The sequence below is a fragment of the Xiphophorus maculatus genome, chromosome 17 (assembly GCF_002775205.1).
Source record: "Xiphophorus maculatus strain JP 163 A chromosome 17, X_maculatus-5.0-male, whole genome shotgun sequence".
Lineage (NCBI taxonomy): Eukaryota > Metazoa > Chordata > Actinopteri > Cyprinodontiformes > Poeciliidae > Xiphophorus > Xiphophorus maculatus.
The window spans coordinates 481,601-508,214 of record NC_036459.1 but is presented as its reverse complement, the minus strand read 5'-3'; the positions used below and the strand labels follow the sequence as shown (position 1 = coordinate 508,214).

The 26,614-nt window shown below is 39.3% G+C and overlaps 1 protein-coding gene across 1 annotated transcript; it reads left to right on the top strand.

The window, feature by feature from the left end:
• Positions 1 to 15,962: 15,962 nt before the first annotated feature.
• On the top strand, positions 15,963 to 20,424 carry LOC102232833 (arg8-vasotocin receptor). The gene is made up of 2 exons (XM_023349837.1): positions 15,963 to 16,917; positions 20,054 to 20,424. Exons 1-2 carry the CDS (start codon positions 16,020 to 16,022, stop codon positions 20,323 to 20,325), a joined length of 1,170 nt encoding a protein of 389 aa, XP_023205605.1. The 5' UTR covers positions 15,963 to 16,019; the 3' UTR covers positions 20,326 to 20,424.
• Positions 20,425 to 26,614: the final 6,190 nt, after the last annotated feature.

Sequence of the window (26,614 nt, the reverse complement as noted above, 5' to 3'; positions counted from 1 at the left end):
ACCATTTAAATCCCCGGTGGCTCTGTGGAAACAAAACTCCAACCTCAACCTGGCCCTGATGTTAACCTTCCACAGAGTTCAGGTCCAGCCTGCATTTTGTCCCGTCGAGTCAAGTAAATAGCCATCTTGGCTTCGGCTATTAAAAAATTTAAAAGCCGGGATTTAAAACTAGTGGATCGACTGTAATGTACACCATTGATAAAAACAGAATTGGTAAAAACCAGGCTAAAAAGGCTAAAAATGCTCCTTAAAACATTTAAAAAGCCAGCTAACCGTACACAATCTATAAAAACATGAAAAACACTCTCAGACAAACTACAAAATGGACACTCGTTTAAAACCCCAGGACTGATGACCGATAAAAACGAGTTGGTGGCGATGGCGCCGTGAAGAACCCGCCACTGTAAATCACCGGTCCGTGTTTTTATCGGAGGTTTGTACCGAGTCCTCCACTGAGGTTTCTGACTGTTGAGTCTGTCGCTCCACACACTCTTATTTCTTTTGTTCAGGATTTTTACACAACATTTGTACAGTACTTTTGGCCCCGTTTTGCACAAGTCCAGTCCTTTGTCCGGACTTTGTAGCAGAGGACCACCGTCCTCTCCGAAATCTGGAATTATAAGCAGGTCCGGGAATGGGTCAGTCGGATCGGGCAGCCAGTCTCTTGTGATGTGCAGCTGCAGGAGCCGCCTCTCCCCAGCCGTCATCTTTACCTTCACCCGGTCCAGGAAGCGCTGAGTTAACCTGGATGTTCCCAAAATCCGGTCCAGCCACTCGCACCAACCGACCCAGGGTCACCGTTCCGGACCTGATCAGCGCCTCAGCAAGTCCTGGTGTGGCGCCGTCACGGACATCTAGTCTCGCTCCATACACTAGTGGTATTGTCAGATGGCGAAAAATTTCAGTTTCGTACATCTGGTAAGGCAGAAACCCCGGAGTGGATGTGAAAAAATGCATCATAATCGATTCTTACCCATCATTTTTTAAAAGTTAAAATAACATTCAATTCATTTCTTTTCCATTCAGTTTAATTAATATTCAACAAGCTGAACAGAGAAAGCGACTGCTGGATTTGAATGGTTTGAGTGAAAGTGCAGCTGCAACAATAGTTGTATCGTTTTAGCATCTTGAACCTTTGAGTTTTTATCCTGTTTTCATGACTTTAGTCAAGCGACACGAAGTCTGTGATAGTTTAATTCCTTTAAAACGAGTCGTAAAGACTTGGAGATCATGGATCGCCTCAGTCTGCCAGTTGTTTCTCAAGAGGATCTCATAAATTCCCAGAATTCATCGTCATTCTGATGCGGTTTAAATCAAACTTTATTGTGCCGTTATAAATCTTTAGTTTTGCTTTTTAAGAAGCTTGTAATTCTCTTAAACTACAAGCCTCCCGGCCAACAAAACATGAGATGGATCTCCTGTTAGAGGGAAAACTTTGATCCTCGGTGGAATCGGGTCCCAGCAGATTTATGAACAGAGATTTACGTTTCAACTCTGAGGGTTTGGGTTTTACATCCTTACTGAAAACACCTGAAAGCCTCCGTGTTTGATCTGCTGTAGTGGAAAGGATAATACAGCTGGAGGTTCCCGGTGCCACCCTGCGCATCGTTCTGGACCTGAGGGAGTTTGACCTGATGATGGAAGCTTTTCCACTTTATCCCAGCTCCAGTAAATATTTGAACTGGATGGAATCGGCATGCAAACATGGATCCGTTATCAGGGTTCCAACATGAAAACAATGTATTGGTCCCAGACTGACCTGATTGCACAAAACCTCTTCCCTGTGACCCACTGAGCCGTTCTCATGCTGTGTTCCAGTTTTACTGGGAAATTCAGATTTCCCAGTCAGAAAAATCCACTGGAACGCCTGAAGAAGTCGTATTTCCCATTGGAAAAATGGGAAAGTTACAACTTTTTAGGTCGACCTTACATTTCAATATGGCTGCTCCTCACTAGGCCAGGAGGCAATAAACCAACTAATCACATCATGAATTAAAACAAGTTCAGTAATTTATCATTTTGGGTAAAAGGGACAAAAGTCTTCAGTGTTTTGGTCTCAACCAGCCATATTTATGAAGGACAATGTTGTTTTCAGAATCTTAATAATTCATTTTATTTGTTGTTTAATTATTTTTGACATTTAAAATGTTTATTAGAATTTAACGTTTATTGATCTTTGAGAATGTTTTCTTGCATTATTATTATGGCCATAATATTAGATGAAAATGGTCAATATTATCATTTAACATTATAACTTCTGGACAATTTATTGTAATATATGTTGGACACAGGTTTAATTTTCAACACTCACATGTGCGTTTAAGGTAACCTATTATACAAACATCACTTTTATGGACGTTTTTATTCTTCAATTTGGGACTAAAATCAGTGAAAACACTTTAAAAATCACCAGCAGCTTTAGGTCAGATGTTGATGTTTTTGGTGTCGTTTCAAAAACCTCCCAATAATTAGGTCACAAGTAAAAGTTTGTTATTGACAGGGGGGCGTGGCCAGCAGCAGATTATTTTGACCAATCAGACACTTTGAAGATTATCGGATCAAATTTAGTTCCACACATGGAAGTGGCACAGATCTGATTTTAATTTTTTAGGGATGGAAAGATCTGATGTGAGTCATTAAATTCCTTATTTATAAGAATCATCGCACATCTACCTTATTTAAATGGCGTTCTCTCGTTTTTCCCATTTTGAAGAATGCTATGAGGAAATTAGACTGCTGTGTTTCATTGTCGTTATACTGATTGCTAAAAAGTCAAGGTTAGTTTAAGACTCTCTTATACTTTATTAGGATTGTTGGTAGCAGAAACATAAGTTTTTTAATTTCCCCTGTAAATAAATAATCTAATTAGATTAATTTATGGCTGCTTTGCTAGTTAGTGTGGAGTGTAAAACTGCACAATATGACAAAACATTTCTTCATTTCCAGTGTTTCATAAATGCTGTTTTTGTTTCTGAAACGTTGTCATGTTTGTTTCGCGCTGCAGAGTTCACCTCTGTGTGTTTCCATTTATCACCTCCATATTTTCACTCTGAGCCGTTTCAGAAAGTCGAAGGACAAACAGCTTGTTGCTGCAGGAAAAAAGCCCAAAGATCCACTTTAACGCTCACTGCTCACACACACTGCTCGCACACACTGCTCGCACACACTGCTCACACACACTGCTCGCACACACTGCTCACACACACTGCTCACACACACAAAGGCTAATTGCTGCTGTAATTATTTCTGGGGTGACGGATAAAAAAATACCCACATATGCGCTGCAGCTGCTTTAGAAAAAGCCCGTTGGAACGGTTCTGATTCTTACATAATACTGTACATTATGGAGCAAACAGAAACCAGAAGTTTACATACAGGATTTTTCCTCCCTAACTTCTCCAGTTTCAGTCAAAATCAACAATATTATCTGTATAAAAACAAGGGAGGAATAAGTCAATGTTTTTTGATTATCCCAGAATGTATTGATAAGTCCAATGTTAAAATATTAATCAATATCTGTATCTGCATTCGATCGATCACTCTATCCAGGACTTTATGATTGTTTTGTGATTTTTTTTTATGGCGGTAAATGAGACATTTTGTAACTCGCCGTATCGATAATGGACAAAACTTGACATTGAGTAAAGCTGAGGAAGCAGTAAGGTAGAAGTAAGAAATACTGCCACCTGCAGGTGGGAGGTAGCATCGGTTAAAAATCATTTAACCAAAAGTTTTTGACCATTTTTGCTGAAAATTTGCACAAAAAAAGAGCAAAGTTTCACATGAATTTTTGCAATAAACTGGAGGAACTGATTGATGTAATTTGACAGAATACAGATAAAAACTGCTAGAGGGCCACAGAAGAAACCATGGGGGGCCGGATTTGGCCCCCAGACCTTCAGTTTGACACAGGTGCTTTAGATCTTGCTTCAGTGTTTCCACGTCGTATTTTTTAAACATGATGCCATTTATTTTATCAAGTGCACCAGTTCCTCCTGCAGCAAAACATGATGCTGCCACCACCGTACCTCACAGTCAGGAGAACATCACTTCTACCAGTAGAACTAGATCTGTACTACTAACTTAAAACAAGCTCCTAGTTCTTGCTGAAAAGTTATTTCTAAGTCAGTTTAGTCTTATTTTAAGCATATGAAGATATTTCCTTTGGAAAATTGACAAAAACATTTGGTAGGATTTTGTGTTTTGCAGTGAAGAAAGGACCAGAACTCCAACAAACTATTCTAAGCATCTTCTGTAAAATGTTTGAACCACATCAAAAAGCTAAAAAAATAATTCTGACAAATACCAACTTAAAATCTGAACAAAATGTTAAAATTCTCATTACATTGGCATGTAGGAAATGGAAACTGTGCCAGTTTAACATAACAGGCCAAAACGCCATGGCTTCATCGGAGTGAGTGAGAAAAATGTTTGTGTATGTAAACATGTTTGCAGCTGCATAAAACTATGACAGAGACACAAAACTGGCCAAATAAAACATAAAAAGACTAAAATAAAAGCTTTTGCAGTGAATGCAGAAGATCCACATCTGGCCGTTTAGCAGGAACCCGTGACTGAGTCTGTTTCTGTCTGCTGATCTTCCTCCTCTGCACCTCATCTTCCTCACCTTCCTCACCTTCCTCACCTTCCTCACCTCGACCTGAATCTGGACCCAGACCCGACCCTGAAGACGTGACTCCCTTCCTGATCCTGAGTCAGCAGGACTCGACTTAATTGTCTAAATGGTTGTGTGTTGGCGCCGGATTCGGAGCGGTTTCAGCTTCCTGCCTTTGCCTCCATGGAGCGAAGCCATGAAGTGGATTAGCGCTTGGAGCTGATGGGTTTGGACAGATTTCAGGGAGAAGCAGCTGATCAGAACATCATCCTCTCAACAAACCAGTTGGACACATCATTTAAGGCTCTTTCATGTCTCTGAACTCTCATCTGAAACTCTGAGGATTAAACTTTCCTCTGAGACGCAGGAAGATTTATTAGTAATACGAGTTGAGCTCATTTAATGTTCATAGCTGCAAGTTGAAGCATTTTTATTGACAGGCACATTGCACGTTATAAAAAGTTCCCACAAGTCTGAACAGGAAGTGAGCCGCACCTCTGAACTGCCATCTTGGTAGGCAAGAGAAAAACCAACAAAAAGAAAGTTTATGGACACTCTTGACCAATGTGCAAGAGAAATAAATATCAACAAAATGGCTGCAGTCAATATTGATAATAGAAACATGTCAGACGATGCGGATAAGCTACTCCTGCTCTCCTACTAACTACTTAGTGAAAACAAAGAGTGCTACACCATGGACGCATACAATCAGTGTTTAAACTGATTATTAAAAGACGTACAAACTCTTTATGTGAATAACAAGTTTCTGGCAAAGTACATGTAATAAACAAGTAAATACCACTGATATTTATCTAAGTATTACACAGAGGAGGGTGAAGTACTCAAAAAGTTGTAATGTACTTTTATTGTTTATGTTAGGTAGAAATGGGGTGAGATTTAGTTCTAAGCTTGTAACTTGTTTATTGTTGTCATAACAACTGCCTACCAAGATGGCTGTCAGTTCCTGGAAGTGTGACGTCACATGACGACTATGTGTAATAATATTGTTTACATGGCAATATTTACAGATAGACATCATATAAAGAGCAGAGCAGCTTCACTCATAATCCTGAGTCACATGACCAAAACAAACCTCACTTCCTCATCCTGAAACACAAAAAGCACCAAGATATCAACAAACTCACTCTTTGGTTGCCTAGCAACAACCTGCTGGTAAGAAGCAGTTTCAAGTTCCCCAAACCTTGGTTACCTAGCAACGACCTTTAGAGCAACAAGTTTCCCCAATCTTCCTCATAACTGCTTAAAAAATAAAAACAATGTGGAGAAAAAACTGGACCAAACAGGAAAGGTCATATCACTTAAAACAAAACAAATCAATAATTATATGTTATTAATTAGTTTTCTAGCCACATCCTCCAGAAATTACAGTGAAACATCTAAAAACTGTTTTAATCTATTTATTAAAAATGAAATCGACACACAAAAAGAAAAATTTACAACTACAAGCATTTTATTATTATTTTCTTTCACAGAAAGAGAAAAACAGATTTTCTCTGATTTTTCTCCACTGGTTCAACACTTTGTCCCCTGAAGTGAAACTTCTTTTCATCATCAGCCTCAATATTTCTTTGTATGGAAACATACAAGCATCGAGGTTTGACTCGGCTAAATCAGGGCTATTGATCCTCAGCAGCAACGTTCCCCACTGCTGCGGCTTTTCTGCACAGAATACAAATAAAACACATTTATTGGGCCTCTGGGCGTCGCTCTGACTTTAATAAACCATGCATTTCCTCAGTGGGTCTGTTTATCGCTCTCCACAGTCCAGGCTTTGCAACTAGAATCATAAGCAGAGTTGAGAAGAAAGCAGTGAGACTGTAAACTGAAATGAACTTTATAGTTGAAAGGATTTTACTTCTTTCACTCATCGAATCCATGCCAAGAGCTCAGGGTGTTCAAAGTCTGGCCTGGGGGCCATTTCTGGCCCCTCTGGAGGATTTTGGCAGCCCCTGACTTCAGTTATAGAAATAACTGAGGTCTGCAAAAAGAAGTTATTATTCTTTTTAAGAAGAAAAATATGAGTTAATAGAATAGTTCATATTTTAATAGCTTATTTAATTAAGTCAAATTTCTTAATTGCTTCTTTTATTTCTGTTTGTAATTTTGATTTATCAAAACCAATCATTCTTGGAAATTATATCTTGAATTTCAATGAGATAACATGAATAAATAAAGGACAAATAAAAATAAAATAATACTTGATTTTTTTTTTTTTTTTTTACAAATTTCCAAGGGCTATACTAAAAAAAAGTAAAATAATAATAATAAAACAACGAGAATAAAGTCAGAAAACTGAGACTAGTAATAAATTAATGAGAATAAAGTGTCACTTTATTCTTGTAATGTTATTGAATTTTCTGGGCATGGCCCTAATATCCCGTCCTAATTAAGTTTTTGCTTTGATCTTGATGTTGGAGTAAATAGAGCCCCAATTATTGAGATGTTTTTACTCAAAAACAAATCTTGCTGCCCAAAAATATAATAAAAAATTTATTTGAAAACTCTAGGAAAAATATTTTGTTATAAGTGAATCATGGAACTAATACGTTTTCATCTATATTTAATAATTATTGACTTAAAACAAGCTCCTATTTTTGCTGTAAAGTTACTTGTCTTATTTCAAGTGTACTAAGATAGTTACACTGGAAAATAAACCGAAATACTTTGTAAGATTTAGTGTTTTTTAGCAGCGCATACAAAGCAGAAATCATTTTAGTGCTAACACAGAAGCTAACAACCTCGAGCCTTCTGTGCTATAAGCAGTCCCACCAATCAGCATTCTTGGTATTGCCGCTCCTTGCGGTTCCACCAATCAGCAGCGAGGAAAATAAACGCTCTTCCTGGCTTGACTGCTTGGCGAACGCCTGAAAAAAAAATCCACAAATCGGTAAATTTTTTCTAAGAACACGGAGTTATCTTCCACATTAAAATCCATTAAGACTTTTATTATTTATTGTAATCATATTTTCCAAAAGGAGGGATCAAATATACGTTCAGAAAACTGATAGCTGCATGCTAATAAACATTTAAGCTAACATAATTTTAGCACAAGTTCTTGTTTTTTAAATGATCATTGCAGTCGCTTTGTCGCATGATAACTCGACGCTGGAACATTTCCGATTAATCATTAAAAACAATAAATGAATCAAGAATTTATTCAGTGGAAGGAGATTTAATGTCTAACAGATCTATCTGAGAAATGAGCTGGAAAACAAAAATGCCTTAAAGATGCTAATGCTGCGTGGAAATGGTTGCATACATTAAAAAGTTGCAGGATCTTTAACTGCAGTTTGTCATAAAAAAGAAACAGCGAGTGAGAAATCGATGTTCTCTGAAAGCAATTAGCTCCCCGAGGTTTGACAGAGTGGAGAAACAGCAGGTGATGCAGCAGGTGATGCTTCCTCTGGTCTGTGGGCCAAATGTGACCTTTATCAGGAGAAACCCTAGAAATGTAACGGCGTGTTAAAGCTGCCATTAATACAGCGTCATGCTGCGCCCGCTTTCTGTTTCCTTCTCACTTTCAGTTCATAAATTAACACTTAGATCATTTGAAATCAACAATTTAGTTCGTTTTTTTCCAGGATTTAGCCCCGGCCATCTTGTTGGAGGCAACACAATTCTTCCCAGCAATATTTCGAGAATAAAGTCAAAATATTATGACTTTAAAACAGAATAGTATGAATTTATGGTTTATTTTCTTATTTGAACCTTTATTCTTGTATGACGTAATTCTTGTAATTGTCATATTTATTTATTATTCTATCACGATCTACAATAACTGAAGAATTTGAATTAATGTTGTTACAACATTTAATTTTAACATTATTTTCTCATTAGTATGGCCCTAATACTCTATCTTAGGATATATATATTTTCTGTTAATAACTGAAATTATTATTAATTTTATTTAGACTTTTTCTTTTTACTAAGAATATTTTTATTTATATTAAAGTTAGTTTTATCTGAAACATTTTAATGTAAAAAAATAAACTTACTGACAAAAAATGTTTTAATTGTGCAATGATGCATTTTTTATCTTAAATTTGTGCATAAATTCATCATTTTATGACTTTATTCTCATAATGATTTCATTCCCATATTACAATGACTTTATACTCCTATTATTTCAAATTTATTCTCTTTTTTCATTATTATGGCCCTAATGCTTCATTGTTAAATAGATTTTTTTCTGTTAAAAAATAAATTTATTTATTTTACTTTTCACTCGGGATATTTTTAATTTATGTTTGATATGAAATGTTTTCATGTAAAAAAAAGTCAGAAAGGAATAACTTAATTAAAAAAATTAAATTGTGTTTTGGTGTATTCCTCTTGTTTTTCATCTTAAATTTGTTAAATAGATAGATAGATAGATAGATAGATAGATAGATAGATAGATAGATAGATAGATAGATAGATAGATAGATAGATAAATCTTTATTGTCATTGTCACAAGAACAACAAAATTTAAAAGGTGCCATCAGTCAGTCCATAAGCTTAAAAACAAAAAATAACTGTCTCACAATTCACACACAATGTAAGAAATAACAAATAACTGGTAAAAAACATAAACAAACAAACAAACAAAAAAACAACTAATAAATAAGAACAGCCACATTCTCACATCCATCATTCATGATGATTAATGGTTGTTTTTGATTGCATTTAGTTTAGTTATTGCTGTCGGGTAGAAACTGTCTCTGAGACGGTTGGTTCTGGTTCTGGTTGCTCTGTATCTTCTGCCTGAAGGCAGCAGTGTGAACAGAGAAGGTCCGGGGTGAGAAGTGTCCTTTGTGATGTGTTGTGCTTTTCTTAGACAGCGGTCGCTGTGCAGGTCCTCCAGTGAGGGGAGAGGGCAGTCAATGATTTTTTGGGCTGTATTCACAACCCTTTGGAGAGCTTTCCTTTGAGCCGTAGTGCTGCTGTTATACCAGGCGCAGATACAGTAGGTCAGTATGCTCTCTATGGAGCACTTGTAGAAGGACACCAGCAGCTTCTCCTTGATGCTGTTCCTCCTGAGAACCCTCAGGAAGTTCAGTCTTTGCTGGGCCTTTTTTATCAGCTCCAAGGTGTTCATGTTCCATGTGAGGCCCTGCTCAATGTGGACCCCCAGGAAACGGAAATCAGCTACCCTCTCCACACATTTTCCCCCAATGGTTAGTGGTGTAATGTCCGTTTTATTCCTCCTGTAATCTATTATGAGTTCTTTTGTCTTTGAGTTGTTGAGGAGCAGATTGTTCTCCCTGCACCACACCACCAGCCGCTCCACCTCACCCCTGTAGGCGGACTCGTCCTCCTGAGATGAGCCCCACCACTGTGGTGTCATCAGCAAACTTGATGATGGTGTTGCTGTGGTGGGCAGAGGTGCAGTCGTATGTGTACAGACAATAGAGCAGGGGGCTCAGCACACAGCCCTGTGGAGAGCCAGTACTAAGGCTGAGGGCAGTGGATGTATGTTTTCCCACCCTAACTCTCTGCTGTCGGTTGGTCAGGAAGCTCAGGATCCACATGCAGGTGGAGTGAGGGAGGCCCAGGTCCCCCAGTTTGTCCACCAGTCTGTGAGGGAGGATGGTATTAAAAGCAGAGCTGTAGTCTACAAAGAGCATCTGCACATAGCTGCCCTGCTGCTCCAGATGTGACAGAGCAGCATGGAGGGCCATGATCACAGCGTCCTCTGTGGATCTGTTGGCTCTGTAGGCGAACTGGTGGTGGTCAAAGCCAGGAGGGAGAAGTGCTGTGATGTGACCCCGGACCAGTTTTTCAAAACACTTCGTCACCACAGGGGTTAGTGCCACTGGCCGGTAGTCGTTGAGGCAGGAGATGTGAGGTTTCTTGGGTATGGGGACTATGGTGGAAGATTTCAGGCAGGATGGGACTGTAGACAGGGCTAGGGACTGGTTGAAGATCCTGGTGAAGACTCCAGCCAGCTGATCGGCGCAGTCTTTCAGGACACGTCCAGGGACGCCATCAGGTCCAGCAGCCTTCCTTGGGTTGACGGCCCGCAGTGTGCGCCTCACCTCGTGTTCCTCTACAACGAGGGGTGTGGTGTTGTGGGTCGCTTGGTGTAGTGTGGCTGCCTCTGTTGGCTTCACCTCAAAGCGGGCAAAGAAGAGGTTCAGCTCCTCTGCCAGCGTGGCGTCGCCTTCCGCAGCTGCGAGGTTGGTCCTGTAGTTGGTGAGATGCTGGATTCCCTGCCACACCTGCCTGCTGTTGTTGCTGTCAAGGTAGCCCTCTATCCTCCTCCTGTAGTCAGACTTAGCCATTCTGATGCCGCTCTTCAAGTTAGCTCAGGCTGTACTGTAGACGGTCCTGTCCCCAGACCTGAAGGCGCATTCCTGGTCTTTAGCAGTCGCTGGACCTCCTGAGTCATCCAGGGCTTCTGGTTTGGGAAGACCCGGATGCGTTTATCCACAGCTACAGTGTCAATACAGTTCTTGGTGTAGCACAGTACACTGTCTGTAAAAACCTCCAGGTCCTGATGTTCAAAAACATCCCAGTTTATCCTGTTGAAACAGTCCTGCAGCTGCTGTGTTGCATCCTGGGGCCAGGATTTGATGGTTTGGTGATGGTTGGAGCAGTTTTCCTGAGGGGGGCATAAGCAGGAATTAAATGCAGGGACAGGTGATCGGACTGACCCAGGTGAGGAAGTGGTCTAGCCCTGTAGCCTAGCTTGATGTTGGAGTAGACTTTGTCCAGAGTGTTAGCCTCTCTTGTAGCACACTTTACATGCTGGTGGAATTTGGGGAGCGCTGTCTTCAGGTCTGCATGGTTGAAGTCCCCGCTATGATGTGCACAGCATCTGGATAGATGCTCTGCTAATGCTGCCATGCAAAAGTCCAATAGCTGTTTTAGCATTAGCATCCGGTGGGATGCTACGGTTACCATGACTACGGTGAACTCTCTGGGGAGGTATATTGGTCTGCATCTAACAGTCACATACTCCAGGTCTGGGGAGCAATGGCTGATGACAGTCGCTGTGTTAGTAACCAGGTGTTGTTCAGGTAAACACAGAGCTTCCTCCTCTGCTCTTACCGGAGTCCTTCGTTCTGTCGTGGCGCTGTACTGTGTAGCCTGCTAGCTCGATGGCAGAGTCCGCTACGTCTGGATGCAGCCAGGTCTCCGTGATCAGAAGAACACAGCTGTCCTTCACTGCGCTGTGAGATGCAGCCTGTAGTCTCAGTTCATCCATCTTGTTTGCCAGGGATCTGGCGTTGGAGAGAAACAGGCTGGGGAGCGGTGGTTTGTGTGGTTGCCTCCGTAGCCTAGCTAGCAGGCCGGCCCTGCAGCCCCGCTTCTGCCTTCTCTCTCTACGCCGCCGTCGCTTCCCCCCTGCTGGGATGGTAATCCACGGCGCGCCGGGGCTCCTCGCTATGTCCCCCGGAATATTGAACAAGCGTTGAAAATCAGCTGTAACATCTCGTTCGTAGCGGGAACCGATCGTCAGGAGATCGTCCCGACTGTATATTTTGTTTGTCCGACATGACGGAACACAAATCAACACGTTCACAAGCAGCCAATCATAGCATAGCACCGACCGAGAGAGCAATGGGCCGCTGCAACTGCGTGCGCCGCCATTTTGGGGAAAAAAACCAAAAAAAAGGGTTAGGGTAAAGTCATAAAGTAATAAAGTCATTATAATTTTATTCTCATGTTTTTTGGCCCTAATGCGTCAGTTCAGTAATCATTTAAGAGGAGCTTTAACTTTTTATTCACTATATTGAATAAAAAGATAGAGAAAAATCAATTTATTGGTAAAAAATTACTTTAAGTTTTGCTATGTTGCATTTTCCCAGTTTATTTTTTAATCTAAAATTTGTTACATAAACACGCTGTGTGCATGTGTTCTGAACTAACAGAAAGGAACCAGAACCGGTCCAGAACCGGTGACACAATGGCTGATTGTGTTAAACACACGCAGCCGCCCGGCGGGTCTGATCGCTTATCGCCGCGGATACCGGCCGCCATTATCTGTCAGTTCCGGCCAACTTTGACGGCTCCATAACCGCAGAGGCATAAATGTGAGTGGTGGCAGGTCTGAGCATTACCCACCACTGTTTGACCAAAACACATTATGTAACCGTCTGACCGGCAGCCGCCTCTCCTCTGCTCTGCATATAAATTGGACATTAAGAGGCTGAAATGCAGCAAAGTTACTCCAGGATTGTTTCTGAACCACGTCTCAAACCAGGTAGTTTTGGAAAGAAATTCTACCAGATAAATACCAAGAGACTCAGTTGATTACAAATTTTCCCAGAAGTTATAATACTAGTTAGGGGTGCATTGAATTATCAGCCGGTTGACTTATCCTTACTGTTGGGTCAGTAATCAGCTGACAGGTGGAGCCGATCTGATCTACCTCAGCAAAGATCTAAAAATCAGCTGCTGTCCTCTTCTGCAGAGGTTTGACTGTTAGCCCCGCCCAACAGCTTAGCCCCGCCTACTGGATTGGCCCCGCCCACAACATTAGCCCTGCCCACCAGATCATGTCTGCTAATACTACAAAAACACATTCTCATATATCAATTAACTTTAAATTCTAATGAATATTTCTCACCGGAGCTGGAAGATATTTTAAATATCCAAAATACATAAACAAAACAACAAATAATATTAATTATAAAGTCTCTGGAGACAAAATTATCCTTAAATAAAGCAACAAACTGAAGACTTTTATCATCCAGTTTTTGGTAAAAAGAAAAAACAATAAACAATGCAAATGGAAATGATTGATTTTGCTTTCATTTATCATACGATTCATTGATTTATTGCTTATTATGACATTGATATCGATGCTAATACTGATACATTTCTCATGTAAGCTTGATTTAATATCAAACGTCTGACATTTTGGTGTTTTTTTTGTTTTTTACCCTTGAATTATATTGTTAAAACTTAAGAAAAAATTTGAACAAAGATGAATTACATAGTTTAATAGTTATTTAACAAGATAAACAAAGAATAGAACAAAACAAATGTGTTTTTTCCTAAATAAAGAGCAAAAAATGATCATTTCAGGGAAAGTCAAAACAAAATCCTTTTTGAGGTAGAGTACAAAAGTATAAACTACAACACAAAAATAAAGTAAAATTTCATAAGTAAATGTAAAACTAAAGTTTTCATCTGTAGATATTCCAGTGAAAACAGATTATTGTTATAAAATGGGAAAGTTTTTTTCTGTTATGGATGTTTAAAAGACCCAGTTGGTTTTGTTTCCAAAGTTCCTGCAGCAGTAAAATCATCGGGTTCCTTCAGGAATCATCAAACGCTTTTAATCAAATAAAAGCGACTTTATTAATCCCTCGTCAGGCTGAAAGCTTCGACTCCCTCTTTCCTGATGAAATCATAGAAAGCTGAAGTTTCACCAATGTTGAATTTTATTTCTGTTTTTTTTCCTTAACGGTCGGTTCTGATGAAACAAGTTTTCACACCCTGACCTTCATTTGAATGATTTTTGATTTCTCCTTCAGTAAGAGGATCAGTGAGTCTAGAGATTTAATCCTTCATTTTTTCCTGGGTTTCCTCATTTTTATCACTTTAATGTTTGCAGATAATCAAATCATCTTTATTACAGGCCGTTTTCATGATTATTTCATTTATTAGGAGAATAAAAATCAATCCTCTGCTGATCTAAACAAAATATCTTTTATAATAGTTAAACTATTAAGATTTAAATTCAGATATAATCAAGCAATTTCAGCTACTTTATGTTCTACTGATAGCATTAAGGTAACCGTAGCATTTTAGCTAATACACTAATGTTAGCATACTGAGTGGAGTAAGTCAGTGTTGCACAACATGCTAGTGATAACTTGCATCCTACTGATAGCGTCAACATGCTAGTGACTCTGTGTACTAGTGATAGCCCTCATGCTAACGTTAGCATTATAGCTAAAATAAGCATTTTGGCTGAGAGACTAAGGATTTTAGCTCATTTTTGATGTATTGCTCACATTTAGCATACTGAATGCAGTATGTCAATGTACATCCACATGCTAGTGATGCTACTTAAGCTAACCTTACTATTTTAGCTAACTTTTTTATCATCAGTACGCAGGATTCCAGCGTACACACACTGTGGCAGGAAGCCTTGGACTGCTCATTTCTTCAGAAAAGTTGTAGTTATTCTCTGCAGTCCAGTGTAAAACCAAAGCCCTGAAGAACTTCTGGAGTTGTCGCCTCTCATAAAAGTTAGTCTTGGTCTTAAAGGCGGCAGAGCTGGAACTTTAATCTGCTTTCTGCTCTGCCTGCAGGAGTTTTCCTTCTCCATCAGGAGCGACGCTGGTTTCCCTGATTAAAAACCAAGCTGAGCCTCTGAGGTTATCTGGTTGTCGACGCTTTAGAGCGAGACGTAGATCTGCTGATTAGATGCTGATTACATCAACAGTTGCTGGTGTTTATGAAGATGATCAATATTTAATCTGTTTGTCTACAGAGCTCCAGCTTCTGCAGATGAAACATTTTCTCTTGACTGGAATCTGGAGCTGAATGAACAAGTTATGAATTATAGAAGATCAATAACTAGAAATGTAATTTCTGTGCTTCCAGTTTCTGGTTTGCATGAATTACTGCATCAATGCGGCGTGGCATGGAGGAGATCAGCCTGCGGTTCTGCTGGGGTTCTGGAGCCCTCAGGTAGTCTGGATCATGGGTTCTGGTGTCTCTCATCTAAAACTGAAGCAATTAATCGATTGTTAAAACAATCAGCTAATTTAGTAATCAATTATTCATTAAGTGGAGTTTACAGACTCAAAAAAACAAACAAATGCCTTTTGGCAGAAATATATGAATACAATGTTTATGATGTTATTTAAAGAAGGACATAAAATAAATTGCAAAAAATTGTTCTTACATAATCAGATGAAAATTTTGGTATTTTAAGGATAAAAATTCCACCAATTTGTATAAATAGCAAAAAATAAGAGTCAGGTAAAAAATGTTTTTCTTAATGAAAAACTGATGAAACTGTAACAGCTGTTTGTTTATAACAGGTTTGTTTTTCATTCAGTGGGGAGAAAATCCAGACATTTTACTCAAGAATACTTCAAATAAAAATACTCAGAAGTGCAGCGAAGTATACTTTTCAGAAAACATATTTTTTCCTAAAAGTTACTCAGATAAATGTAACCAGCTCCTACCCAACTCTGGTTACATCCATGTATCAACAGATCTGGGCCGGTTTGGGGTTTTACGTTGTTTTGGGCTGGAAACGGCCAGAACTGGCAACCTGAGCATGTTGACCCGGGCACCAAACGGGCTAGGACCGCCCCTGCGTGCATGGGGTTTCCAGAGGAAGCTCTAAAAGAGGCAGACCCGCACCAGCTGCGCCCAGACGCGTCTCCTGCTGTTTGTCCCCTCTCCGCCTCCGTCTCTCCGGAGCGCCACCATGCGCTCCTTCAACGCCACGCAGCGGAACCTCAGCGGGACCGCCAACCACTCCGACCCGTTCGGGCGCAACGAGGAGGTGGCCAAGCTGGAGATCACGGTGCTGAGCCTGGCGTTCGCGGCGGCGGTGGCGGGGAACCTGAGCGTCCTGCTGGCCATGCTGCGCAGCCGCAGAAAGCTGTCGCGCATGCACCTGTTCATGAAGCACCTGAGCCTGGCCGACCTGGTGGTCGCCTTCTTCCAGGTGCTGCCGCAGCTCTGCTGGGAGGTCACCTTCCGCTTCTACGGGCCGGACTTCCTGTGCCGCATCGTGAAGCACCTGCAGGTTCTGGGCATGTTCGCCTCCACCTACATGATGGTGATGATGACCGTGGACCGCTACGTGGCTATCTGCCACCCGCTGCGCAGCCTGCAGCAGCCCACGCAGCGCGCCTACATTATGATCAGCTGCAGCTGGGCGTGCAGCCTGTTGCTCAGCTCCCCGCAGTACTTCATCTTCTCCCTCAGCGAGGTTCGGCCCGGTTCGGCAGTCTACGACTGCTGGGGTCACTTCGTGGAGCCGTGGGGGCTGCGCGCCTACATCACCTGGATCACGGCGGGGATCTTCCTGGTTCCGGTGGCCGTGCTGGTGTTCTGCTACGGCTTCATCTGCAGGACGATCTGGAGGAACCTGAAGGGCAAGACGCGCAGGAAGAGCTCGGCGGCGGGCGGTTCGGCGGCGGGCGGCAGGTCCGGGATCCTGGGCAGGAACTCCGTCAGCAGCGTCTCCACCATCTCCCGCGCCAAATTACGCACCGTCAAGATGACTTTCGTGATCGTGGTGGCTTACGTGGTTTGCTGGACTCCGTTCTTCACCGTTCAGATGTGGTCCGTTTGGGACGAAACCTTCTCCTGGCACGGTGGGTCTCATAATGATGGTTTTATTCCTCTGGCGCTTTTTCTCTGTTTTTAAATGAAAGTAAAGGCTCATAACAGCTTTTAACTTCCTGTTTTATGTTTTAATTTATTTACTGAAGTTTTCTGTTTGTAATTTAGCTCAATTCCTGGAAAACGACTGAGTTTTTTCCAACACGTCTCACGACCTGCTGCTAAATTCTTCTACATTTTATTCCTGAGGTTCTTGTCTGACAGGCTCTGACCAGATCAGCGCTTTTAGTTTGTAAAACTGAATTTTGTATGGAAATAAATCAACAAAATGTTTATTTTACCTTCCATAGCAGCTTTAAATGCATGATTAATGTGATGGTTTATGTTTTTATAAGACCTCCTGACAGCTTCTGCTTCTAAATAATAATCAGATTTTTTGTATTGCGGTGAGTTAAAGATCTGCACTTTTGTTTCCAAAACGAAACATTTTACAAAAATGAATCAGCAAACTGTTCATTTTCTTCTCCCTAAAAGCTTTTAATCTCTGATTCATGTCCAGTTTTCTATTTATTCCGAGTGTTTAGAGAAGATAAATAAAATTGATGATTATTATTTTAGTTTTATATCTTCATCCAAACTGTTTGTCTCGTTCTAAACTTTTAAAGTTAATTTAAAAATTAAATCTCTAAATGACCAAAACGTATTTAATACTAATTAATTATCCCGTAGATTAGACATATCCACAATAATTCACTTTAATTTATATTTGCTGCAGTAATTAAATAAAGCGTCATTATACATTTATTTGTCTTCTGTTACCTAAAATGCGATTTATCATTTTTTAAAATGTAGTTTTTGATGTTTACACAAATTAGTTTCATTTTCCTTTAAACTTTTTAATGAAAAAACGGATATAAACTAAATCTGTTTGTTTTTTTAGATAAAGAATGAACAACAAAAATATTTTACAGCACTAAAAACTGTAGAGAAAAAAGTATTTACCATTTATTTATGTTAAGACTCATCAGAATGTAAAATCATCAGGAAAAAGATGTGAAAAAACCTTTTCACATTTCACCAGTGTTGTATAGTAACGAAGTAAAAATACTTCACTACTTTACTTAAGTATATTTTGGAGTACTTCATACTTTCCTGCAGTATGAAAATTTTTGATGACTTTCACTTTTACTTCACTATATTTCCGAACTTAATTGCGTACTTTTACTCTGATACATTTTCAATGTGTGGTTTAGTTACTCGTTACAAAAAAGCGCGAGAGAGAAACAAAGTGTTTTGACCCCACCTACTGATTAGCAAGTAGCAAGCAGGCTACCGAACAAAGTCGGTAGAACTACCTGCCTGGGCTTGTTCATCACCTCCAATAGGATACACCTGTTTCGCTTCTCCCATTGTTGGGGAAATCAGAAATCAGAAAACCTTACACCGGGTGGGAGGGACGAACAGAGAAGAGTGCTGCCCACTGACGCGGCTCAGGGATTACGTGACACGCAGCGCCGTGCCCTATAATGCACTGTAAGCTATGTAATGTGTTTTGAGGCAATTGACCAAAATCCCGGACAATTTTTAAATTCCCCCCGGACATCTTTTTAGGTCTGAAAAGTAGGACATGTCCGGGAAAAAGAGGACGTCTGGTCACCCTAGTTCAACGGGGGACAGAAGCCATAGCGATAGCAATTTAGACTCAATTTAACGAATATAGGAAAGGCATGCAAGTTCAAAACCACAAACCATTAACATGTGCTACTCTTTAAAACTGGAACAATTTATTAGCAGGTTTAATTTTGCCTGCACTTGGTTGGGTACATTATTTTAAGTGTATTTGACAAGTTTACCAAAATATAAAAAATGTCATTCAAACTGCATTTGCTTTGTTTTACTTTTTACTTGTACTTTTCATTACATTACTTGAGTACATCCATTTTTACAGTAATTTCCATACTTAAGTACAAGAAGTTTCAGATACTTTAAGACTTTTACTCAAGTAACATTTCAGTCAGTGACTTCGACTTTTACCAAAGTCGTATTTTGGAGAGGTACTTGTACTTTTACTTGACTCTGAGATTTCAGTACTTTATACAACACTGCATTTCACTGTTTGGATTCAATGGAGTGAAGAAGTGACTCGTTCTTACAACTGGTAACAAATGTCACTTTAACAGCTGAAAGTTCATAAAAATCTTTATTGCTGATGATGAACGGACCAACAATAACATCGGCCGATACCGATATATCGCACATGCTGCTGAGGTTACAACGTTCTAATATTACAGGGGAAAAGTCGGAATAAAATCATATTGCAAGAGTAAAGCTGAATAAGAATAAAGTCAAAATAATACCAGAAGAAAGTCGTTATTATACAAGAATAAAGTGGTACAACAATAATGTCGAAACAATGAAAATAAAGTCGTAATTATTAGAGAATAATGTGATAAAATAACCAGAATCAAGCTGTACGACAGTAACGCTGAAATAATACAAGAATTAATCCGTACAACAAAAGAGTCATAATAGTCTCTTAAAGTCGTACGAGAAAAAAGTCATAATAACACGAGATTAAATTCAGAAAAAAGTCGTAATAACACGAGATTAAATTCAGAAAAAAGTCGTAATAATATGAGAGTAAATTCAGAAAAAAGTCGTAATAACACGAGATTAAATTCAGAAAAAAGTCGTAATAACACGAGAGTAAATTCAGAAAAAAGTCGTAATAACACGAGATTAAATTCAGAAAAAAGTCGTAATAACACGAGATTAAATTCAGAAAAAAGTCGTAATAACACGAGATTAAATTCAGAAAAAAGTCGTAATAACACGAGATTAAATTCAGAAAAAAGTCGTAATGATGAGAATAAAGTCAAAATACTAGAAGAATAAAGTTGTAGGAGAAAAAAAGATTGAAATATTTAATTTAATTTTATTCCCTTAGTATGACCCTCATACTCTGTCGTAGTGCCGCTTCGATCACAAATCACCAAATATGCAAATTAGATGATGACATCATCTAGTGACTTTAAAGACAGCCAATAGCTAGTTCCCTTCAGTTGGTTGAGACTCCAGAAACGATTCAAGCTGTTTGTCTAGTTGAAACTCAGCCTGGTGATTTTTTTAAACTTCATTTTATTTAATTATTTTGTTTTGGTCCTGCAGACTCAGAGAACCCGGCGGTGACGCTGTCCGCCCTGCTGGCCAGCCTCAACAGCTGCTGCAACCCCTGGATCTACATGATCTTCAGCGGCCACCTGCTGTCGGACTTCCTGGGCCTGCTGCCCTGCTGCCGCCGGCTGCGGGACCGGCTGCGGCAGCAGGACTCGGACAGCAGCATCCGGCGCACCACGCTGCTGTCCCGCCTGCAGGCGCCGCGCCCGTCCGACCTCAACTTCACCTTCAAAAACTGTCCGCCGGCCACAGCGGCGTCCTGACTGCAGACACGCCCGACCGCCGACCTCAACCCAGGGAGCTAAAGGAGAGCTTGGTTCGGTCCAAACGGGGAACGTTCACTTCCTGCTGTGGGTTAAGCAGCTCTTTTCATAATGGCTTTGTTAAAGTGGCAGTATCATATAAAATCTACTTTTTGAACTTTCCATCATGTTTTAATGTTTTTCCCTGATCTAAAGCAAGTCTGGAGTGTTGCTTTGATTCGTTCATGCTTCTTTAAGAAATCATTTAATCGCCATGGCAACCATTCAGCTGTTAAAACGCCTGTTTGGACCTAGCTCCGCCTTCAAAACGCAGCTCCTCCCCCACGCAGCTCCTTCAGACTAGCCGGCAGCAATTAGCAAACAGCTGGTGGAGCTGCTGAGCTCATTATGGAGTTATTCTCAGAGCAACGCTGGTAAAAACGCTGGTAAAGGGTTAATAGAGGAGCCATGTTGGAATGACTTCCTGAAGGCGGAGCTTCTTAAAGAGACAGTGGCCCAATTTTAAATTACAAAGTAAAACTTCTTCTAAGTCATGTTTGATATATACAGTGTTTTTATAACAGCTGACTCTAACATAGTTACTTCATTATGCTATAAAATGGCACATGGAAAACACATCATACTGCAACTTTAACATATTTCAGATATAAAATAAAGGAATATGGATGATTTACCAACACAAGCTGGAGCTAAGCAGTTATTAAATAAAAGTCACTTGGAAACCATAATTGTTTTGGCTTTAAGGACAACTAGGATAGAATAAATCTAAAATGTGGCCAAAAGTTTGTTTGTTCACCTTTTTTTTGGTTGTAAATTCTTGGACTTTTTCTAAGAATAAATTAACATCCAATAAATTTGGATTAATGAAAAAATATTGAGAATAATCTGGATTATCTCCTAAAACTCCAAACAATTTCAATGTTAGACTTGAGGATCTAAAATGTGTTGTGAGCCAAAACAGCTAAAAAAGATCAAAACTGAACAACATAATTATGTTTCCAGTTTCCACACATGAATTTTCCTTTGCAGTCATGATGAAACTTTCAGAGGATTTTCTTTCTGCTTGTATTTTCTGAACAATAACCCAGAAAGCTGTTCTCCTGTCGGTTTATTCTGTTTTTAATACTCAGTTAGTTTCCTTCAGTAGAAACACAATGATTATTGTTCAGGCCTGAAACGGGACAGTCATTTCCTGACAGCTGGTATCTAATTTAACTCTTAAATACAGGAACCAGATCTGGAATGTCAGCATTGCATTAGATTCTCGGTATGTTTACATTTTTTACATAGATACTGAGAATATACAGATTTTTATTAACATTAAAGCTAATTAGATGATTAAATAACATTTTCCCAAGAGAAAATCACTGATTCTCCCTCATAGAAACCATTAAAACCTTTCAACTTGTTGTTGGGAAAAGGAAAATGTGGCTGATTCAAACCCAGAGTTTATTAAACCTAATGGATGTAATTTAGTTTACGTTCATGCAAATTCTCTTTACCAAGTCAAACTCCTTTGCTAGTTGAGGTTTGAGTCATTTATTTACCTCATCCCACTCATCACCTCACCTATTAATCCTCATCATTTCTCTTCTCTTTAACCAGTTCATCCCATTCATCTTCCTCACTAAAATCACTGAAACTTCCCACTCCTTCTCCAGATTTCTCTTACCCACCCATTTTCATCCCAATCATCTTCCTTTTTGTTTTTAAAGCTCCAGTTTTACTAACTCATCCACCTCATTCTTCATTATACCTTTTTTTTATCCCACTCATCCTCTCATACGGGTTTCAAATTCACCTTTTATTGCATTTATTATCATTTTTCTTCTATCAACCCAGTTCATCCCACTTATCATTCTCATAAGTTATTAACCCCACCAACCCACTCATTCTCCTCATTTATCTTACATATCCTTTCCACTCAACACATCTTAATGCTTTTTAAAACTCTTAATCATTCCTTTTGCTGTTTCTCATCCCTGTTTTTTATCCAATCTAATTTATCCCACTCATCCTCCTTTTATTTATATTATCTTGATCTCATCAAGATCATTCCTCATCCTGTTCATCCCACTCATCCTCCTCATTCTTCCCTTTATCTCACTCATCTTCCTTAACTTTGGAATAACTTTGCAGACCATGATGTTTAAGCTGAAACTGGTATTGTTTGTACATTTTTTCTCATGTTTATTTTTGAGCTCTTCCAACAGGGGGCGCTGCAGATACATGTTTAAATTGTTTGCTCTATAAATTGACATAAAAATAGTTCAAACTGTGGTGGGTTATAAATTGATGTTCACGTTGTTTAATACGATAAGTAAAGTAAATATGCGTGTTTTGCGATGTGATTTGAAGTTTTGTGATGTTTGAGTTTTTGTGCGCTGCTTTAGGACGGTACTGGGTTCCCTCAGGTGTTGCAGGTGTTGCATATTGTACCAAGCTGTTGTCTGTCTGCATGTTGTAGTGCACATGTAATAAAAAAATGAAAGTTTTATGTAATTTCATGTCTTAGTTTTTGAGTTTTATATTATTATTATTATTATTCCTGCTTTAGATGCTTAAACAGTGAAACGTCCTCTTGCTCACCAGGAAGTCCAGTGGACGTCGTCCACGTCTTCGTATCGTTTTGTTCTGTTAAGCAGAGCAAACAAATGATCACTGTTGCTTCTTTCCAGTCAGCCATGTTTGTTTGCTCTGAACTCATGATTGGTCTTTAGTAGTTTTGTGAGATTTCCCATCTGACACCTGAATGTTGTTGATTGGCATCAGTTGGTAGTGTAGTGTTGGAGGAATATTGTCTTGACACCATGTCTATGTCACAAAGCTCCAACCATCTCAGGCTGGTTTCTTCAACATCAACGGCCTCCACAGTCACCAGATCTCAACCCAACAGTGCAACATCGTTCTACAGGATGATCTGGAGCCATGAGAGTCACATCCTGAGATGTCCAGCAACTTATGAATCAAATCTTTGAGGAATGTTGCAGACATGGGCTTGGTCTTGAAGCCGATTCTGGCATGGTGTTCCTGTAGACTTGGCTGGTAAGTATACCGTCTCTCCTGGAAAACATCCTGAACGTGTCCTGATCAGATGCTAAACCAGCCTTCAGATGATGCTCATTTCAGCTGATTTTACCCAACATGCTGTTCTTTCAGCTATTATCCGTATCTCTTGAGAGTTTGAACACATCTGGATCAGCAAATTCAGATCTTCAGGCAGATGAAAGTGATCTATCCATCCTTCTGCCATCGTTTAGGAACAAAGACATCAAGATACTTGAACTCCTTCAGTCTTACTTGAGAACTCGTTTATTGGGGAAGGATCTTTGGTTGAGTCCGCCAGTAGAACATCGTCTGCTAGAAAACCAAGACAGTCTGAAATTTGCAGATCTTTCTCTGGAATTTGCATATTCTCTCCAAGTTCATCAACTTGTCCAAACAACATGCATGCTAGTTTGAGAGTAAAAAAATGGTGAAGAATCTGTTTTATAACATTTAAGTTCACTTATTTAGCGGGTTTTATCGATGAAGAGTCCTTCTGCAAATGAAATAAAAGAACTAAACTGTGGATGTTCAAACAAAAGAGTAAGAAAAGCAGAAGCCAGTGGAGGCTGACTGGGAGCTGCTGCTTCCAGATTCAACCTCTTGGGAAAGTCAGAAGCTCAAAGTGTTCCCCTCAGAGGTTATGATGAAAGGAACAATAATTTCCTGTCTGCGATAACTTAATTAGTTTGGAAGCACCTAAAGTGATTAAACAGCGACTTCCTGTCAGGCTTTTTAACTGCCCTGCTCCTGAACAAAAACACATCTCTGATGGGAAAATTATTGAAAGCTGTCATCCAGATATGCAACAGCTGTTAAAAGAGATTTGAAAAAAATACTAATTTGCAGGTAGAAAACCCAGAAACCAAAGTTACTGTGAAGGTAGCCACCTGCAGAGAATCCTTCTGTTACTGTTCATTTGAAGTGCTTTGAAACTACCTACCTTAGCTTGCTAGCTAAATATTTAGTTCCATAAATATTTAGGGAGCAAGCTAACTATTTAGCTCTAAATTGAATATTTAGCTTTGAGCTAGCTAAAGTCTTGAACTAGCTAAATATTTAGTTAGCCTTATGTAGATTAACTTGTCAATTAGCTAAATAATAAATAAATAATAATTACCAAAATAATTAACTTGCTAACTAAACCTTTAGCTTGCTAACTGACATTTGTAAATAAATAACATGGTGAAATATGACTTTGAAAATGATCCCACCATGATAAACTGAAGAGCTCTGAAATGTGGCTGTTAGTTTTGACTAATTTATGAAGGCCTTCCCATTTCTATGTTTATAAATGAAGCAATCTGTTAGAAAAGGTTGAACCTGCTGTGGGAACGTTTTAGTTTTCCGTCTGGCTTTAAAGAATTTCAGTTTAATATCAATCACTCTGTCAACGTGAGCCCAGCTTATCAAAGAGCTGAGCTCAGGAAATAAGAGAAAGGAAGTGCATTGTTTAAGACAGGAAGTGGAGATGAATGCAGCGAAGCAAGGCAGCCGACTTTTAAAAAGGATCAGTTTAGTTGATGAAAGTGGTCGGGGTGGAGACCCATCCTGTGTGCTGGCTGTAAGGAGCCTCTATCTGTCTATAGATCCACATCCCAGCCTAACTTACATCTGGCTGCTGTTTTCTTCCCTGGAAAAAACAAATGAATCTGTCTCCCTCTGACATCTGATGGCGTTCTCCAACAGAAATAGTTTCCTTGCTGCTCTTGTTTCAGTAAACATGAATCTACCAGCGATTAGCTTTCTTGTTACTAATAGTTAGTTTGGTCTGTCAACACAATCCTACTCAAATCCCACTGGTTTTGTAACTTGGACTGAACACTCTTTCCAGTAACTGGGTGGATGACTTAGTATCTTTTCCAAAGCAAAAAACATCAACATGAATCAGTTTTCGTCATATTGTTTCAGCCCTAATTCCTAAATCTGCTTCCATAGCTATGCTATAACGCAAACTTTACCTTATATGGAAATAGTAAATAGTGAGTGTTTGTTTCAACTGCTTTACTTCTCTGGATCAATACTAAAAGTTTGTGGCATTTTTGCTCTTTGGAGTTTTACCGCTTTTCCAACTTCTTATCATAACTAGCTGTGTTACAATGCTAACATTAGCTTTCAGGTAAACTGCAAAATGTGTAGTTTTCTTTCAGCTGTTAGTTTTTTCCACATGCTGAGGTGTACCAACACAAGAGCAACCATTATTGTTGGATCTGCTGCTTTTCCAACTTCTTGTAGCATCTAGCTGTGCTACAGTGCTAGCGTTAGCATGTGCATGAAGAAGAACAATGGGAGGGTTTTGTTTATGCTGCAGTTTGTTACCTTTTTCAATAAATAGTTTTGATGGCATCTCTACATTTTGGGGTATTAAACTGCAGCTTTTCCTACTTGTTGTCATAGCTAGCTGTGCTACAACGCTAACACTAGCTTTTAGGTAAATAGTAAAATGTACTTTTCTCTCAACTATCAGTTTTCTCCATGTGCTGGTGTATACCAGCATAACAACAGCTGATATTGTTGGAACTGCTGAATGTAGGCTTTCTAAACTGCTACTTTTCCAACTTCCTGTAGCCACTAGCTGTGTTGCAGTGCTAGCTCTAGCTTGTACATAAACAAAAACAAGGGGAGGGTTTAGTTCAGCAGTTATTTATATGTTGTCCTCTATACATAGTTTTGTTGGCACTTCTCACTCTAGCTAACAATATAAAACAGGAACTGCAATCAGAGAATGTGTTGTAGATTTTTTAAAATAATTTCTTCCTGTCTGTATACAAGTTAAGCAGTGCTGATACTGTTAACATCTCTGTTCATTGTAGTATTAAAAAGCATCTTTTTAAACTTCTGGTAGCAGCTAGCTGTGCTACATTGGCAGCAATTAACTATATAAAAGTAAGAAAATTAAGCTGAGAATCTGCTGTAGATAATTTAACATTTCTTTCTGTTACTATAAGAGTTTAATGACACTGGTATTGTTGATTTATTCTCATTATTAAACTGTAGCTTTTCCAACTTCCTGCTGTAGTTAGCTGTGCTGCAATGCAATGCTAGCATTTAACAATATAATAATAAGAACAGCAAGCAGAGCATCTGTTGTAGATATTTTTTATTTTTTCCTGTCTATAGCTAATTATTGGGATGTGGTCATTAAAATATTAAACTGAAGCTTTTCCAACATCCTATAGCAGCTAGCTGTGCTGCAGTAAAAATATTGGGATCTTTTCATTTCCTTGCTATGGTTCACATTTCT